At 42.0% G+C, this 18,104-nt stretch overlaps 1 protein-coding gene across 9 annotated transcripts in view; it reads left to right on the top strand.

The window, feature by feature from the left end:
• zfhx3b (zinc finger homeobox 3b) overlaps positions 1–18,104 on the top strand; it is a 339,235-nt gene that overhangs the window by 308,107 nt on the left and 13,024 nt on the right. For 7 of the 9 annotated variants that reach the window (XM_054771463.1, XM_054771462.1, XM_054771464.1 and 4 more), the window contains 4 exons: positions 5,610–5,717; positions 15,639–15,775; positions 16,266–16,466; positions 17,945–18,062. In XM_054771463.1, the coding sequence (XP_054627438.1) occupies positions 5,610–5,717; positions 15,639–15,775; positions 16,266–16,466; positions 17,945–18,062 (564 nt within the window). The remainder of the gene's footprint in view (positions 1–5,609; positions 5,718–15,638; positions 15,776–16,265; positions 16,467–17,944; positions 18,063–18,104) is intronic. The other 2 variants (XM_054771468.1, XM_054771469.1) reach the window with 2 other exon arrangements.

The following is an 18,104-nucleotide window of genomic DNA, read 5'->3' on the forward strand; positions in this document are numbered from 1 at the left end:
AAAAGTCAAACATCAGGAGAGATGAGCTATGAACAAAAGAGCTGTGACAGTTTCAGGTTATGTGATTTTTATGCGTGAGTGTCCTTTTTTTTTTTTAAAGTTGTTACCAAATGAAAAATCAATACATTTTCCGGGTTATACATATTCAGACTGTCCACCATGCTTCCCCTCTGAATGAGAGTGTGGAGAGAGGGAGTGTGTGTGTGGCGGGGGGGGTTGACTGTGGGGAGAGTGGCCTGTTCGCCTGTCATAACTGTACCATCACATTTTCCAAGCCACTGGTGAATATTTCAGAGTTGATGTGATTGCCCTTCACGACAACCGTGATGTTTTTTTTTTTTTTTTTTCCCTTTGCCAGACACCCCATCAGCGCTGCACGCCCCCCAATTCTGTTAGGTCCTATTGAATAGCTGCAAATAGGTGAAGGCATTGTAGTGTGAACAGGGAGTGGGGGGGTTTAAGAGGAGGCAGAAACATGCACGGGAGGGGTGGCACAGAGGCAGAGTGACCCTTTGTGCAGGACATTGTCCCTCAGGCAGAGTAGATGGAAGAGCACTGGCCAGTGATGCTTTTGCCCCCATGCAGGCTTTTATCCTCTAGTCTTAGAGCAGGCAAAAGTACAGCTCGCATCCCCATTGTGGACATAATATTTGTTAGCGGACATCCAAGAAAATCACCGCCTTGTGTGTGTGTGTGTGTGTGTGTGTGTGTGTGTGTGTGTGTGTGTGTGTGTGTGTGTGCGTACGTGTGTGTTGGGGTAGAAGAGTGAGCAGTCTCTGAATGTGCACTCCCTGTGCAGCCACATTAACCTAGATCCTTCTCTCCTTCATCACTCAATATAAAGAGCTAGAACTAGAGCGCCACTCACTTCACTTTTTTGTTGTAATGTATCTAAACATGCCATTATGGTGAACTATTTCTAATTAGCCATATTTCCCACGAGAGACGCCACTTTAGGGGAGAATATCTCATTCATCTTGCACGGCGCTAAATAACACAAGCTCTTCATTTGCAGAAGTGTTGCACATAAATGAGTGGCAGCGTGAAGGCAGACTCTCAACAAACCGCTTAGTGACTTCAATGCCTTTATTTCTGTATTTCATTTAAAAAGTGAGTCAGACAGACAAGGGGCGATGAAGATGAGCGTTGGGTGCAAGACCTGTGGGGCTCGCGTGTGATGAGCAGTGGAGGAGTGCTGCTTGGGGGATCAGTGTGAGCTATGGTTGCTGTTTGTGATTAACTTGCCCTTTAAAGTTGTTTTAGTTATTAGCTGCCCTAACCCTGGTACCCCTCCTCCATCTTGTGAGGCTCCTCCCGCCCTCCCTACGAGACTCACCCTCGGCCCCATGGAGACACAAAGTATTCATTCACATTTAGATCCTGAGGTCACAGCAGGGCCAGCAGCAAGAGAGCAAGAGAGCAAGACCTGCCCGCATGCGTCGCCAACCCCCATCCTCCTCAATAGACAGGTCAGGAATCTAACACGTAACATTGACCAGCAGCACTGAGGTAGCTTCTTTCCTTTCTGTGAAAATGTGTGGGAGAGACTGAGTGATGAGTATGAGGGGAGGGCTTTATGCACCCATAGGACTGTTTTTTTTTTTGTTTTTTTTTACTTGCTGGTGTTGCATTCCTCGCTCTCGTCAATATGGACGTACATATTGGGGCACCTACAGGTGCAAGATGTTGCCGTGAGTCTGTGGGAATGTTTGCCCATTCATGCAGAAGAACATTTGTGAGGTCAAAGGCCACTGATGCTGGACCTGAGAGAGGGCCTGCTGGTTCACCATCTCCGTTCTAGTTCATTCCAAAGGTGTTTGATGGGGTTGAGGTCAGGGTTCTCACATACTTCCACACCAAACCCCTCAAAGCATGCCTTTATGCACCTTGCTTGGTGCACTGGGAATAGAATAAGGCCTACCCCGAACTGTTCCCACACAGACTTAGCCAAAATATCTTGGTAAGATGTGTAGTGAAGATTCAAGTGGTCCATACAAGAATTTATTAAGAGCTGTGTCCCAATACATTTGTTCTCACATGACATACACGGCACACTCGATAGCGAAAAGACATGTTGTGCTTGATTTTAGTGGGTTTAGTAGGCGGTGGGCACATTTGCCTCTGTTGTGGTTTAGGGCACCTCTTTTTCATTTAGAAAGATGGGGGTGGGCTTATGATGGGATACAAGTGTGTTGGGGCGGTGACCATGTTGCGTATGAGGTGCAGGGGTGCTGATATGAGGTGAGGATAATGTATGAAAGCCCTCAGCACGGCTCCTGTGTCTCATTGTCCCATGGTGCCCCTCCTGTCACTTCCATTTTGCACCCTCTAGTCCAGAGTCAGGGCAACTTTGATACGAGGAAAAGGGGGTCCAGGAGGGGTGTGGGGGATTTTTAAAAGAAAGACAGAGTCTATGAAGTGTGAAATAAGATAGCTTTTTATCTGACGGTGCAGTGCTAAAAGGAGAGAATATATCAAGCTGTCTGGCCGTGGATAAAGCAGTGGAAGTTCACCTTACAGTGCAGTTGGGTGACACCTGGTTAAAATGACGGCAGCCCCAGTGATCATAAGTGTGTGTAATCAAGCTTAGACACACAGCACAACACAAGAAACCCAGTGCACAGCTCCTGGTGTTCCATCCTGGCCAGCCAGGAGGGCGAGACAGCAAGTGTCTTTGTAAATACAGACTCTGGCTGTGTCTTTTTAGGAAGCAGGTAGGACTGGTATTCTCCGCTCTTTAAAGAAAGTCAGTCGCCATCACGGCAGTGTAATCTGCCGAGGCCGAGAGCATGGAGGGAGGAGCCTGACCTAGTGAAAGATATCTAGACTGACTATTATTACTTGCTGCTCTTCTTCTCCACAGTCTGGGAAGGAATACTGGAAAGTGCAGTGGTTACCATCAATTATTTATTAGGGACGTTTGTGCTTGTCAGTCTGATTAGCGTTGGTATAATCACTGCTCTTGCCAGAGAGTGGGGGGTGGGTGGGGGGGTGTCCAAGGCTGTTCCTGTTCATCATGAAGGTAATAATATTGTTTTTTTTCCCTCTCATCTTCACTGGACGTCTATTGCATAGCATCTGCTTTTGTCATCTCCATGCATTACTTCTGTTCTGTTCCCTTTCCCTCTCTCTCTCTCTCTCTCTATCTCTCTCTCTCTCTCTCTATCTCTCTTTGCCGCTCCCCTCTTCCCCCTACACCTCATTAGTGTGTGTGAGCTCTCCTGGCTTGTAAAGAGTGACACCTATGGGCCTGATTAAGCCCCTGCACTCACCGGCTTCACACACGCTCGAGCAAGGAAGGCTGCTAGACGTCTGGATGGTGTGTGTGTGCGTGTGCGTGTGCGTGTGTAGGAGGTGCTAGAGCCTGTGGACTGTCCCCACTGAGTGAGTGGCAGAGCAAATCTGATCCTCGTCTGCTTTGAACAAATGAGTGTAATCTGTGTGTCAGCTAAGGATTCATTCAGTCTGCATGGTTAGATTAATGGAAGTGCTTTACATCATTGTATTAGGATGGTTAATGAAGACAATTCATTAGATGACAACCTTCAGGCTATTGGTCTTTGCATATCCCAAATTTGGGTTAGAAATGGCCTCCTGCCATCGCTCTGAGTGTTGCTCTCTGACTTTATCTATGGACGCGTTTCTATGCTCTTGGGCCTCTTATGACCTTTCATTAATTAGTGTCTGTTTTTATCAATTGTTTTGGAGATGAGGCATCTGCAAACGTGTGTACATCTGCGTCTGGAATTTAATGAACATATTTCTAAAAATATAACGGACATCACATCACATGTGTGTAACAATAATTTGTCTATTATTGTGGTATTATTGTAGAACTTACTACATCATACTCAGAGCTGTTTCTATTATTTTGACTCTCTCATGTAGCCATATGAGTTAACCAACGTATTTAACAAACAGCTCTTACATGACGCAACACAACACGCAACCACAAAATGTAAGATGTGAGCATTATAGTGTATATGCAGGATGCCAAAGCTTAACATCTTTATAGCATTGGTTGCCTATCATAGCAATGTTAAAGCAAAGTGTGTAATAATGTGGAGGTGGGGAATTAGTCCCACTACAGTTGTCACATTGTAAAAAAAAAAAAATAGTGTCACGCCCCCTTAAAAAAAACATTTACCTGGAGATTATTTTGTAATCAGAGCACCTATGCAGCTGTGCAGTATCCTAATTCTGCTAAAATTGTGAACAAGGCTGAGGATGTCCAGTTTTAATGGAATTTTAAGATCTGCCCTAACAACTGGAGATGACCTACGCCAGATAGATTTTGGAAACATAACAACAGTAAATAGGATATGAAAAAAAGATATATCCAAATACATGAAAATCATTGATCGGGGTGGGATCCATAAACATGTAAAAGTTTCCTTTTTTCCACACTTCGTGGCATCAGTTTGCAGTTGCACAACCTTCAACAAAATGACGTTTTTGTGTCATAAAACCCGGCCATTTGTGAACTCCGCTCAAAAAAGGCATTTCCGTGCATTTATTCACAGCAACAATTTCTACCCATTCTATATGAGTCACATTCATCAACCAGCAAAACACCGCACCAGATCCACCCTTTATGTTGTGAGTGCGTAATGTTGCGCCGCTGACGAGATAAACAGCGAGCGTCGGGGATAATGTAACATCATAAAAGCGTTTTCCTGTGGGTAGTCATGTGGCGAGCGAAGGCTGGCCATGTGATGGCTGCAGGGCTGAATACTTGAACAGGATATTTCAGTATGGCTGTTGTAACGTCGTCAATATGTCAATAGCTCATAGTGTCGGGACCTGAGCATGAAAGCATTTTCTAAAGAGCATTTAAGTACATTTGCTGAGAATTAGCTGACTTGTGTAATAACTGATAAGGCCTATTGACCACATGGCCTAGTTTATTGTTGTCGGATCAATGTTGCTGCATGCAAAGACTCCGCTACTTTTAAACAAACTTTACAGGCTAGGGGGATGTTCAGGGGGCACTGGAGGGAAATAAACATGATTGATGGTCTTTTTATTATCTGTTTTCGCTGTCTTTTCCTCTGTGTGTTACTTACAAACGTCGTTATTGGCGATCCATTGTTTGGACTTCGACGCGCCTAAATGGTCTGATATATCGAGCGGAGGCTTTTAAGGTGGTTACAGGGGATTTCTGCCTTCGACTTGGAATAAAAATAAAATGAGGTGTGCCTCTGAAAGTTTTAAATATTTATGTTTTTTTTTTGTTTTGTTTTGTTTTTGCCGCAGTAGGAGGATGAGTCGTTTGTATTGTGGGTAACCTTGTAGATAGCAGCAAGGGACACGGACACAATGTATAGTACAAGTACAAGTACATGCTAAATTATACTTTAAGTTGACCCAACAACACAAACAATATTTGTGTATGTATATTTTTAAATATATTCCCGATTGAGTCAGAAGAGTGACAGCAGGCAGCAGATTGTGTCCTCTTTGTTTGCAGGCTGGTAACTGTGTGTCAGCAGATGTAATTGTTGCAAGCTCCTATAGAAAAAAAAAAAAAACGCTGCCGTCCCTTTAAGTGCTTCCACCAATTCTGATGGCTTGGTGATTTACATTTCCCATCCTCCCTCCCCCTTCAGGAGAGCTGAGTGAGGATGTGGAGGCTGCTAGTGAGACCACCACAGACCAGGAGGACCAAACCAAAGACAGAGAAAGTGGGGGGGAGAAGGAGCTCACCAAAGGGACAGGTAAGGTCAATATTTATAAAACACACGCATTTGGGGAGCACAGACTTTTATACTGCTGCACACAAGCCCTTTTGTCTAACTGAAGCATATTTAGCATATTTTGACAACATAGTGAGAACACTTGCAATCACAGGTTGGTCTTTTGGTGCAGACTTCAGCTGTACCATTGGTGCTAGTTGTAGCAGGTGTGTGTTTAGCTCCTCCTTCCTCTTTTTACACACACACACGCACACACACGCACACACGCACACACGCACACACGCAGGCTATGTGTACATTCCAATCAGGATGGTTTGAATCTGTTGCACTCCTTAATGTAGTTGGTGACACTCGCAAAGGGGGCTGGCTTTAGGAAAAGGGGTGGAGCTTAAAGGGGAATGCCTCCCAAATGTTGTTCATGTTTTTCAGTGTGGGTACTGCATCAATGACCATCAACTGTTCTTTTTTTTTTAAACTTTTTTTCTCCTAGTTTTTGTTTTATATCTACTATTTTTGTTTTATCAACCCTTTTTTCATTGAAGTCATAGTAAAACAGATGCAGGCGTTAGTAAATACAGTCTTCAGCCGAATGTAAGAGGGCACCTCTTTTTCATGGCAAGTTTTTGGAAATATATATATTTTAAGATGAAATAAAAATTAATTGTGACTGTAAAATCTATACAACAAATTGTAATTAATTTGTTTTAATCCTAATTTCAATATCAGTAAAATAATTGGTACTTAACAATGAAAGAGATAACATATTTCTTAGCTACTCAATTCTGTGTCGCAGTTGCATCTCTCTCCTTTGTCATCAGGTCTCCAGGAAGAAAAGCTCTAACTTGTTTCGGGAGAAGTAGTGTAGTGTGGTTCCACTTACTGGATTGCATGTATAAACATTTAGACCCCGCGGATAAGACCACCTGTCTTTTTCAGACTTGTTTAGTTGGCCATAATAAAGAGACTGAGAATTAATTGGTGATTGGTAACTGCAGTATATGCTCTTAAACAGCAAATCGAATCTCATGTGCTCATACATGTGTCATTAGCATCATTATTTTTGGATAACTGATGGCAAGATACAGATTCAGATACACAATGGACCCGACCACGATAAGTGAATTCCCACAAAGTAGGATTCCTTCTCTATGAATGAAATATTTTCGTAGTTAGAGAATAGAAAGCCTGTTTACGACCTTCTAAATAGGGTTTTTTAGCCTTGTTAGAGCCCTCAGACATGAAATAACACCCCTATAGTCACTTTTACACTCGTATCACCCAATATAGTAGACATAAAAATAGAAAATCTTAGACATAAATAAGACATAACACACGACTCACACGGTAGCATTAACAGCGTACGTCAATGTAGCGTTAGACACCTGGTGACCAGTGTAGAATACTACGGTAATGCCGCTGCTTGTGGTTAAGAAGAGACTCACGATGCACTTCAATCACGTTATTAACAAGCAGAGAACACATATGCAGTGAACACTCACAAAGGAGCTGCTGTCGGCCATAACTCATGCCAATCACTCGCACTCGCCACACTGCTAACACTGCTAAACACGATCAAATCTAGCTAGCTGATGTCACACACATCACTTCCCAGGCCTCGCCTCTTAAAAACACACACAAGTCACAGATATTACCATATCACGTCTTCTGAATGCCTTATATTTGTATTTTTGTTCATTTAGCCATTTTTTTGCCAATAATACTGCCAGCGTAACCAATGTATTGCGGACAGGAGAGGTCAACATACTAATGACCCCGACCTTGACTCGGATAAAGGACCCGGATGGATACTTCTCACTTGTCTAACCTTTTGTGTTTTGATTTGCACTAGTTGGGTTAAGAGCTGGAAAATAATGCAGACCTTTTGCATTCCTCCGTTTTTTTGCCGTAAAAATGAGAAAAACTTCATCACAGTGTTTTGAAGCCCGGTCTTTGTAAAATGCCTTTGATAGTCTAACTTTCTATTTTAAATGAGGCTGAGTTGTTTGTGCTCTTTGAAAGGGTGACACTCTTCTTTGATAGGAGAGATAATGATATGCATGCCTCACTGAATATGGCTAAAAGTATGTTTTAGCACATCAAAATAAAGCACTTTAAAAAGCATTAAAAGGAGGCGGACGATTAATAATTCACTCATACCTGTGGTGCACAGGAAGATGACTCCTCGCATTAGGATTTTTCCTTTTTTGAAAGGCATGCAATTCGATACAAGCGCATTGGCTTCCTTTCCTCCCCTCTGTCAGTCGCTAATCACCAAATAAGAGTGTTTCTGTGTTTTCACAAAGGAAATATGTGCTTGCATATGAAAAATTTACATCTTCCCAGCAGCTTATTAGAAACGCTTAGTTAAAAATAGCATGTGCATTAAGGAACCAGGTCTGAGGTTGTGTTTGATGTCAGTGAAAAGGTGGGTGCAGGAGCTTGTCAGCGAAAGGCAGACAGCTGTAGTTTTAATGGAAGAGTCCCAGTTAGTGCTTTAAACTTGTGCTGTGTGACTGATGAACACAATGGTCATTGAAAGCAAGTGCCGAAAAGCGTATTTTGTGCAAAAAAGTAAGTTGGGCCTGGTGGTGGATGTAGTAAACAGAGTAGTGCTTTGTTTGACCTCGTGGTGTTTGCACAGGCGGCACACAGATGTGCAGGTTATAATATGTGCCAATAAGTGTCTTGGACTTGCTGGTATTTATCTCAAAGGTGCTGTGGCACCAACTGTTTTGAGGTTTTTTTGTTGTTGTTGTTTTTGTTTTTTTACTAAGTTCCCCCCTTATAACTAATGAAGTGTTTCTTCTTATCATTGTCATGTAGCTTCCGGAGCAGGGCACCATTGTTCCCTTACAAATGACAGTCACTGTCACACAGACAGCATTAGCGAGCACAGAAGAAAGGCGTCCTCCTTTTTATGCCAATGTCAATCTTATTTTCTCTTTCTTGTTCTCTGGCTCCTCGCTGTTCATTAAAATCATTTAAAAGTACATTACACGCCGCTGTAAAATGCATAATGTTTCCCGCGTGTCATTTTATTTTGAAAGATGCCTTGTGTTTATCTCAAAGATGATGCCTTTCTTCACACGTGTGTATGCATGCAGACATATGTAAACGTCTTAGGCTGCAAATATGGCAGATTTCAGTGATCAGAGCACCAGCATGTACAGTATATACTCCTACCAGTCACTTTATTAGGTACGCTGGCAGTCTCTAATGAGATACAATCTGCCTTGCAGAGGAAATGCTCAGTTTTGATTGACATTGTCAGAGATGTATTAGTTTAGCAATATGTTTATTTGTGTGGTTGTATTTTACACGGGTGTAGAAGTGTAATGCATCATACCGAAACCTGTTTCTAATATGGTGACTCCTTCGTATAGATCAGGGGTGTCCAAACTTTTTCCACCGAGGGCCACATACTGAAAAATGAAAGGATTCCAGGGCCACGTGGATCGTTTGTAAAACAGCAGATATGCTACTAAGTTAAATATATTTCAAGAATAAACTGCATCTCAGCTTTTGGAATATTATGACTTTATTTCCACATTCTAACTTTTTTTCCCAAGCTAATAAAAAAAAAATGACAACTTTATTTTGTTTTGTTTCTCATAATATTATTAATATAATTAAAAATAATGTCTTCTGTCTATAATATTTGATGCTACTAAAATGACGTTATTTTTCCAGCCAATCCTGTGATTGGCTGGCGACCAGTCCAGGGTGTACGCCGCCTCACGCCCATAGTCAGCTGGCATAGGCTCCAGCATACCCCAGCGACCCTAGTGAGGACAAGCAGCATAGAAAATGAATGAATGATTTTTTTAAATCATTTGATTTGAACATTTTTGCTGTTTTTTTGTTAAATTATATTTTTACAATGTGCCACGGGCCAAAAAAAAAAAAAAAAAAACAGGCCTCACGGGTATAGATAGGCTCATGGATTTGTAAACACACGGTAGGAACTGCATCGCATTATCAAATACGTTTATCACCCACAATGCTGCCATCTCCCAGAATTCGTATGTCCATACAGTATGTATTCATGACTTTTTTTGGTGATTATTATTTTACATGATGTATTTCTGCTGTTGCAGAAAGACACAAAACATTTTACATTTTAATTACACTTTAACTGTTAACTAACAACAGCAAAATCAAAAACATGGTATCGTCGTACGTATTTGACAGCCACTCAATGCCTTATCTTTGTAAACGCCGCAATTTTATCTCATTGCATTGCACAGGTATGCCTAAACCTGTGTCCAGTGAGTGTACTGTATATAAAGAGACAGTAGATGTAATGTAGTCCTATGCCGGCTGCCGCAGCAGCTTAATCACCTTGTGTGGTTAGTAATTCAAAGGGTCATTTTTAATGCTGGCTATGAAATATGTATACATGGATGGCCATAAGCCTTTTCTCCTCGCACCCTCCTCACCTAGCTGAGACAGCAAGGCCTGGCAAAAGGAAAGGAACCAGAACATTCCCTTCATTACAGTGGTGGTATATTTATGCAGCACAGGAATGATGATGATGAGAGGCGGGACAGTGCAGAAGAGATAAGGAGGTGGCGCTGAAAGAAGACCTGCACACTTCTTACCTTCTTTAATATATATGCACATGGAATGGTGCTGTTGCAACTGAATTATTTTCAGTCCTTCCTTGCATTGGATTTATGCGAGCCAGGGAACGGATAGGGGGGATAAAAAAGATCTTGGGATTTCACCCACATGTGGAGGACTTTCGACTCTCTTGTACGGAACGCACTCGGACATTTTTACAAGACAAAAACAAATGACAGTACTAAGTGGAAACATGGCGCTCGCATGTGTCCACATGCAGCATGCCAGTCAGTGATGCTCTCGTGAAGGCTGCATCTGTAACATTTTAACTGGAAGTGTTGCCTTCAGTGCCGCATGTGTGATTAGACGTGACGATATACTAAATGCTAGCTTAACGACATTCAGTAACTGTTTAGGGAAGCATTTAATGTTGGCACACAAGTAATTGTTGCATATAGTGATCTTAATGTTTATTTTTTTAAGTTTTAAACTTATGAATGCATATTCGTTGTACCCATGAGAGTTCTAATACTTATTGTTTATTCCAATAATATGTACTTTCTTCCTGCATGTGCTGCAACTAAAATTGTGCAGGGACTATTATCAGTCACTGTTTATGACCTTTTTAATGCCTGCCTCACCTATTTTGGCACACCTGTTCCTGCCTCATATGCTGATTGCCTGTCCAGGTGTGATTCTCAAGGAACGCAGACACTGCTCTGTGGATGGTGCGTGGACTGTAGACAGAATAACGATCACGGTAATTAGCATCCCCTAGTTGCGCCACTGAAGCATTGCAGTCTGTGCTCATACCACAACAGACTTAGCAAATATTCCAGGCTTTGTTTTGCATATAAAAGTGCACATATATTAGCGGTTTACCTGCTCATGGATACTTACTATCTAATAAAGAGGAGACATTTTCGCAGCCTTGCTTCGTGATGGCTTTTAAAGTCAAAGTAGTATGACAAATCAGGAGACAAAGCAATATAAAAAATGTTTACATATTCATAACACATCCTCTGGATGCTTGTCATCCTTCAAATTATAATTCCCTTTGTCTTTGAAGATAATAGGCCGTAAATTGTCCTTGTTTGCGAGCCAACTCCCTGAAAGCTCAGTGTTTACGAGTTTTAGCACAGACTGTCTAATGGCCGAGCTCCAGCCCGCGTGTCCTATAAAGGTGAATGCCACGTCATCCTGTTGTTCAGTGGCCTGATTAATAACCATCCTGCTAATTAATAGCTCCTCTGCATGTCATCATGTTCACTTCACCCACTTTTCCACCATGCTTTTAGCCATGCATAAGTCACTCCTGCTTTCACCATTAAGTGTGTCATTTGTTTGAATAAAAGAACTGAGTGTTATACATAACAGGAAAGGATTTAATTCATTCCTTCAAAAATTGCTACTTGATATTTTTCAGGTTCCTTCATAATTACCCCCTTTATTGCTCTGGGCAGCCACACGGCCAAGATGATGAAAAGCTGGTTAGAAATGGAGGGGAAAAGAAAAGACATTCAAGTATTGTTAGTGTGTCATTAAAAGAGAGCGACTTGTGTCACTACGGGACTTTACTATATCTCAGTGTAAATGGCTAAGGAAGCTTTAAGGCATTTCGGGTTTTAGAAGACGCACTGAGAACGTGTAGGAATGACCGTATGGACTTACAGAAAGGGGTCTCAGCAACGACACAGTGAAGTTGTGCATCCTTACTGAACTGTATTGATTTCTTTGGGAGGTCTACCTCGCAGTCGTAATGGTCCATCAGATGCTGCAGAGATTTGATGTGCACTGAACACAAAGCATAGTTTGACTAAATTATTCTTGCTATTGTTTACTAATCGGATACCTGGCGAAGTTTCCTTATTGTAAATGTACCAAGTGAATTGTAGTTTTATAGCATTCATTTGTAATCATACACAATGTTGCCATGTTGTCGGAATGTTGCCATGGATGGAAATGCTTATTGACACATTGATGAAGCAGTATCAGAAGCAGCTAGGGGTTCACCATCTTGGATAGGATACTTCGGCAGGATTTGAGGTGGAGCCAAGAGTTGAGCCAGCAACTTTCCAAATAATAGACAACCACTCAGTCCACCACCTGAGACGTGCTGTCCCCAGAGGACAAAGCAGATTGATGGAGGCTGTGATTGCCCTGATGGATTTCAACATCGGATGACCTGTTTCCGATCATTCAGTCAGTGCACTTTCAGACACTTTCTGTCCAGCAGCCATCTTTGTTTCCCTTGAAAGCACAACAAGGCTCCAGAGATGTGTGCAATGTGCTCCACAGTCCCCACTCTGCCTGAATAATACACTGAAGCTATGTGAGGTGAGACAAGGTGCCAACGTCCAATTCACTTATGGGACTCAACAGCACCAAAGCCTGTGGTTTACGGAAAAAGGACATGAATTAATAATCGTCTAATTGGCTCTTAGTTCTGTATTTCCTCCATTCTAGCTTGGACGTGTGTGCTTTCAAACACGATTCCACTCAAAGTGTCAGAAGAGGTTTGGTGGCGCTGTGACTAATGACCAGACAGAAGATCCAGGTCAGGGACACACGCATAACACGCGTGTATGACTGACTATCCAAGAACCTTGGTGTGTTTAATCTACAGTCGCTCTAGCTCCAAATAATAAAGAATGATCTCTACCTTTCCGTATATTCTCTTCACCTGTCCTTATCTTAGGCCGTAAAACCAAATTGTCAGTTTCTCCACTCTATCAGGCGTTAATGTTTTGGCCATTGGTTAGGTGTGACCACCTTTTCATAGTATAGATATGCGTGTCTAACATGTGCGGAAGACCACTCACGGATACTGGTGTCCAACTGTTTTCGTCACTCCAGCCTCTCCATTTTGATGGTCATTTATTTTCATCTCTCCCCTTGATAAGGACGAACAGGATACAGTAGTTGCATGTTAGTCATGGTGCTGTTGATGGTGTTGGAGTGGCAGAGTCCTAAAGAACAAAGACACTGATCACATTTTATGGAGTCACAATTGGCCGTGACCACAGACACAGTGTCTGAGTAAGCTTCCCCAGGCTCGCATCCCCCCACTCACTCTGTCCCACCCCGATAGAGTCAGCTGGGGCCCCTTCAGGAAAGCTCTCCACTATCAACAGTTTTCTCACACTAATTGACATGGTACTGTATATGCTTGGAATCAATCATGCTTATTATACTAATCAGGATGCATTTGTCTACTTAACTCATGTGTCACGCCTGTGGTTCACTTATGCAGTGTCGCACTCACTTCAAAATTCTAAGTCTAAGAGATTGTTTGCACTGTAACAGTACTGAAGACAAGTTTTACCAGGGGCAAAGGGGACATTGGAGTTGGTTCAAGCGGTGAAGCAAATTAGCAATCAAGAGGGTGCAGGTCTCCACAAAGGACAAACCTAACTGTGTTTAGCACCAATGCATGCTTATTACTTTTTTACCTGCAAAGAAATCCAAATATACGTACCAAATATCAAAGGGTTTCCTTTATAGCTGCAAGGCTTTATAGATAGCAGTTTAGTAGTTTTTTTGTTTATGCAAAAAGGCCCTCGGTGCAAGTGATGCCACCATCGATGTCCACCTTGTTGTTACCTCACAGATTAGTTCACAGGAAGCAGCAAAAGACCAAAGTAGAGTGGATGGGGATGTGGTGAGGACAGTGCCATGACTGTTTGGTTACTGTCAGCAATGGGAGGCTCCTTTTGTTTAACATTCCCTTTGTTTATAGGTGGATGTGTTTAATGGGATTGGCTGTGACTGGACCCTAACAGGGCCTCGCTGACTGATCCCAATGTCTCTGGGAGATCTAGCAGGCGGCCCCTGTCCAACGCTAGGTTCCCCACTGGGTAATCAGCTCAACTCATCCTGATTGGAGGTGACATTTCAATGTCTGGAGCAAGAGTGTGGTCAGCCTCGCTTAACCTGACCCCTCCCCAAACCACCCCGCCCTTACCAGTGCCCTCTGTTCTCAATTTGCCCCTTCTAGGACTGTACAAATCAGGCCAATTTAACTCTTTATGGGCTTGTTAGTGGTTAGTAAGACACCTCCTTATGTTCCACAGTGAATTCCTTTTGCAGGTGACAAAGCGGTGTAGCTCTCTTCATACTGGCTCAGAGTGGATTCAGTTCCTCTGTAAGCTTCAGCTTAACTGAGTGTTTAAGTGTGATGATTCACTTTGTGCCACTGCCATTTTTTTTCTTCCTTTGTAACACTGAGGAGTTTTAAAGTGCTTAGCACCTGCTCATGTGTGCCTTGCTCTGCAAACATGGGAGGGTATGATATATTTTTTGGTTTGCATTGTTGTGATTTGCACTACTGGTTCCTGACCAGAGAGTGTTAACATGACGGGGCGTGTGAAAAGTTCCGATTTGGCCATTTTTAAATAATTAAAATCAACTTTTAGGAAATGGTACTTCTTTTCACTTTTCATGTAATCAAAACATGTTTATCCAGATTTGCTATGTATCTATGAATAAAATAAATGTTAAAATACTTTGCTGCACCAATTGCTGCACCTAAAGGATTTATAATATGATTAAGTCGCAAGTGCGGAACACATGAAAACCCCAATTTTAAGGTCTGGTTGAGATTTTTTGCCATTTGACTCATAAAAAATGGAAACATTATGAAACTCCTTTCTGTGATCCGAGTCTGATTGTTTTTTTCACCCAAGAGAGCATTTGTGCCTCTCAGTTTTACAATTGAGTAGTAAGACAAACAAGAATAAGATCATTTTAAAAAAACTAAATATTTAACACATTTGAAACACTCGAACATCAGATTTGTGTTGTGTGAATGTTGTGAATTGAATGGAGATGATCCATGATCCCTATTGACAAGATGACACTGTATTGTTGTTATAAGCCATCTATTATTATAAGTGTACCATGTCATGATTTTTAAGCTGTTATTTTAACTTAATGTTACTACATACTGTTGCTTTAACCACAAAACATGTGTAGAACATTTCAGGGCAAAGTAGCATATATACTGTACGCTCATGTGAACCTCTTCCAAATGATGTCTGTGTACTTTGTCTCAAAGTTAAAGACTCATGTGGACTGAACATACGAGGTGGTGTGAAACCTAAAGCTGCACCCTGTGGCAAACCAACATTTATATATGATGTCGTCTACAACTCAAGCTTTGAAAGCAGCATGAGAGTAGACGTAAATGTGTGATGTACTGTATCTTCTGAGTTGTATAATCCACTGCCCAATTCCCATTACATGTAGTTATGGCACGTTTAAGAAAGACAGCCCTTTCGCTCTTTACCCTCACTTATATTGATTGAACTGTTCCCAGGCTGCCAAGCTTTCAACTCATCCTGACTCTCTCTTTATCCTTGCATGCATGTGTTTCTGCAGCAGTGTCCATCCACTCGGAACAACGTCAGTCAGATTCCCCGATTCCAAGCAAAAGGCCCTCGTCACGGTCGGAGACCTCTGAGAGCCCGCTCTCCTCAAAGCGTCCCCGGACTGCTGAAAAGCAAGCTGCAGAGCAGGTGAGCGCTCGAGGAAAAAAATAGAACTGCCAGCCATGCGATCACTTCATGAAAGTCCAGCTATTTTTTTGTCTCCAATAAGCAGGCCCTCGTTATCAGCTTAAAGCTTTCACTCCAATTAGAAGAACTTTGTAAAAATGATGTACTGTATTTACAGTATCTCACCAAGCCTTTTCATAGTGTGCAGGTCTTCTTTTCAACTCTCCTCCAAATTATTTTAGCCTCTGCTGCAGTCGCATTGCTAATTGTGTATAAGGTGGAAAATCAATATGGTATTTGACAGATGAGAGCACTTTGAAGTGGGTGCCAAGAGTGAGTGCTTCTCACTATTACACACTTGTCCGTGATCAGAGGAATCTGTCTGCTTGAGGGGAGGCTGGCCTTGTTCTCTAGGCTCCTCATCTACAGTTTCTCTTCTCTCACAAAAGACATTTCACCCTATTAACCCCGTGAATATGCCTCCCCCACCCCTCTATCTAATTTCCCTCAGATGTACCAGTGCCCTTACTGCAAGTTCACCAACACAGACCTGAATCGTCTCAGAATGCACGTGATGACGCAGCACTCTGTCCAGCCCATGTTACGCTGCCCGCTGTGTCAGGACATGCTCAACAACAAGGTCCACCTGCAGTTCCACCTCACGCACCTGCACAGTGTCGCACCCGACTGTGTTGATAAGCTCATTGCCACGGTAAGTCCGTGACATCATCAGGAGGTGTTCTCCTATAATCAACATTTTACAGATATGTTGGTTGATTGTCACCATCCATTGCCTGGGGAAATGTAGTGCTAAGGTTGCTGGATACAATGCATTCAATCCAGTACATGAAGTATTTCATAGACAAATAGTTTAATTGATTAATAGGTGTGCTTCACTACTTGGATCCATATAAGATAGTAAGACAGCCACATACTGAGGCCTGAAGTTAGATTTATGTCACCTGCAGTGTACTGGTGCATTGTTCTCTGCTGAGGGTCTGTGTAGTCCCTGCTTCCAATAATGTTCATCAAAGGGGAGATTAAATTTTATTTGCCATGTTTTCTTGTAAATCACTGAGCAAATCTTTGTTCTATTCTATCTTGTGCGGCTCAATAGCTCGCCGGACAATCACACAGTAAAACATCGCTCTATCTACCGCCTGGCCGTCTTCGCCCTCCCCATCTAGAAAGTAAATGGCGAGCGCGTTAGTATGGTAGATGGCAATATTTATTTCTTTTATAGGGGTTGTAATGTACTGAACCACTATAGAGTAGCATGGCAGAATAGCAGTATTAGAAGACACATTAAAGGCAACACCTTTTTATAATGAATGAATGCTGATGGAAAAGTACTTTATTCTTTTCACTCATCTAAGTAGAGGAGCATAATTAATTCTGAGATAGGTGACTTTTATTTCTTGCCAAGCATGCATAATGATATGTTCTTACTCCTACCTTTCATCGTTTCATCATCATATTGTCTTTGTAGCCCACATTCCTCCTTCTGTTTCCACCGAAAGCCTCTCTAGTATCTCTTTTAGGGCGGTTTTACTTCCTCCACATTGGTATTTTCTATGTTTTAGTGCTGGATTTTCATCAGAGCCTCAGATTATCATGCTAGCTCATTACCATACAATTAGTGTAAATGTTTAATTATCCCCCCCCTGGTTATTTACTACACTGTTGTTTTTCTTTATCTTAAATATGATTTTCCTAATTAAACTAAACATTGGTCTTGTTTCCTGAAGGGCAGAAAAGTTGCAAACAGTTCTTTATCTCCTCCAGCCGCCCCACTTGCTGCATGATTCATTTTCAGTCTGTGTAAGACGACGGCAATGAAAATGAGGGTGCTTCATTAATTCTGGGTCTGGCTGGATGATAGCCATTTTGAACTATGTTTGCCAATTAGACGGGCCAATTCAGAAGTGACCTTGGGATACTTTGCTCTTTCCTCTAATAGCCTAATAAAGTAGTTGTCTAGAATCATTCAGCTTTGTTTTTGTTTGTGGCTCCACTCTGCTAGACAGGAGTGAGAGCACAATAACACAGAGTGGACAATTATGGTAATTTTTAATGATGGTCACTAGTCATATACAGCCCGGAAAAAAAACAGTTGGAGAGTATCTTGGGGAGTAAAACATGCAGAAAGTAAGAATAATAGAACAAATCTTTGTGTTTTGCTTGTTCCAGGTGACTGCAACTGATGTTCTCCCAGCAAGCATGTTCATACCTGTGCCTGGTCCAGAGAGAGAGATCCAGAACCCTTCACATGCTGTTGCTAACTCTGAAGATACAAAGAAACAAGGTGGTTAGTATTTAGTTGTTATACATTTTGTAACTAAACAAGAAT

Source organism: Dunckerocampus dactyliophorus, chromosome 3, assembly GCF_027744805.1.
Source record: "Dunckerocampus dactyliophorus isolate RoL2022-P2 chromosome 3, RoL_Ddac_1.1, whole genome shotgun sequence".
In the NCBI taxonomy this organism is placed as follows: Eukaryota; Metazoa; Chordata; class Actinopteri; order Syngnathiformes; family Syngnathidae; genus Dunckerocampus; species Dunckerocampus dactyliophorus.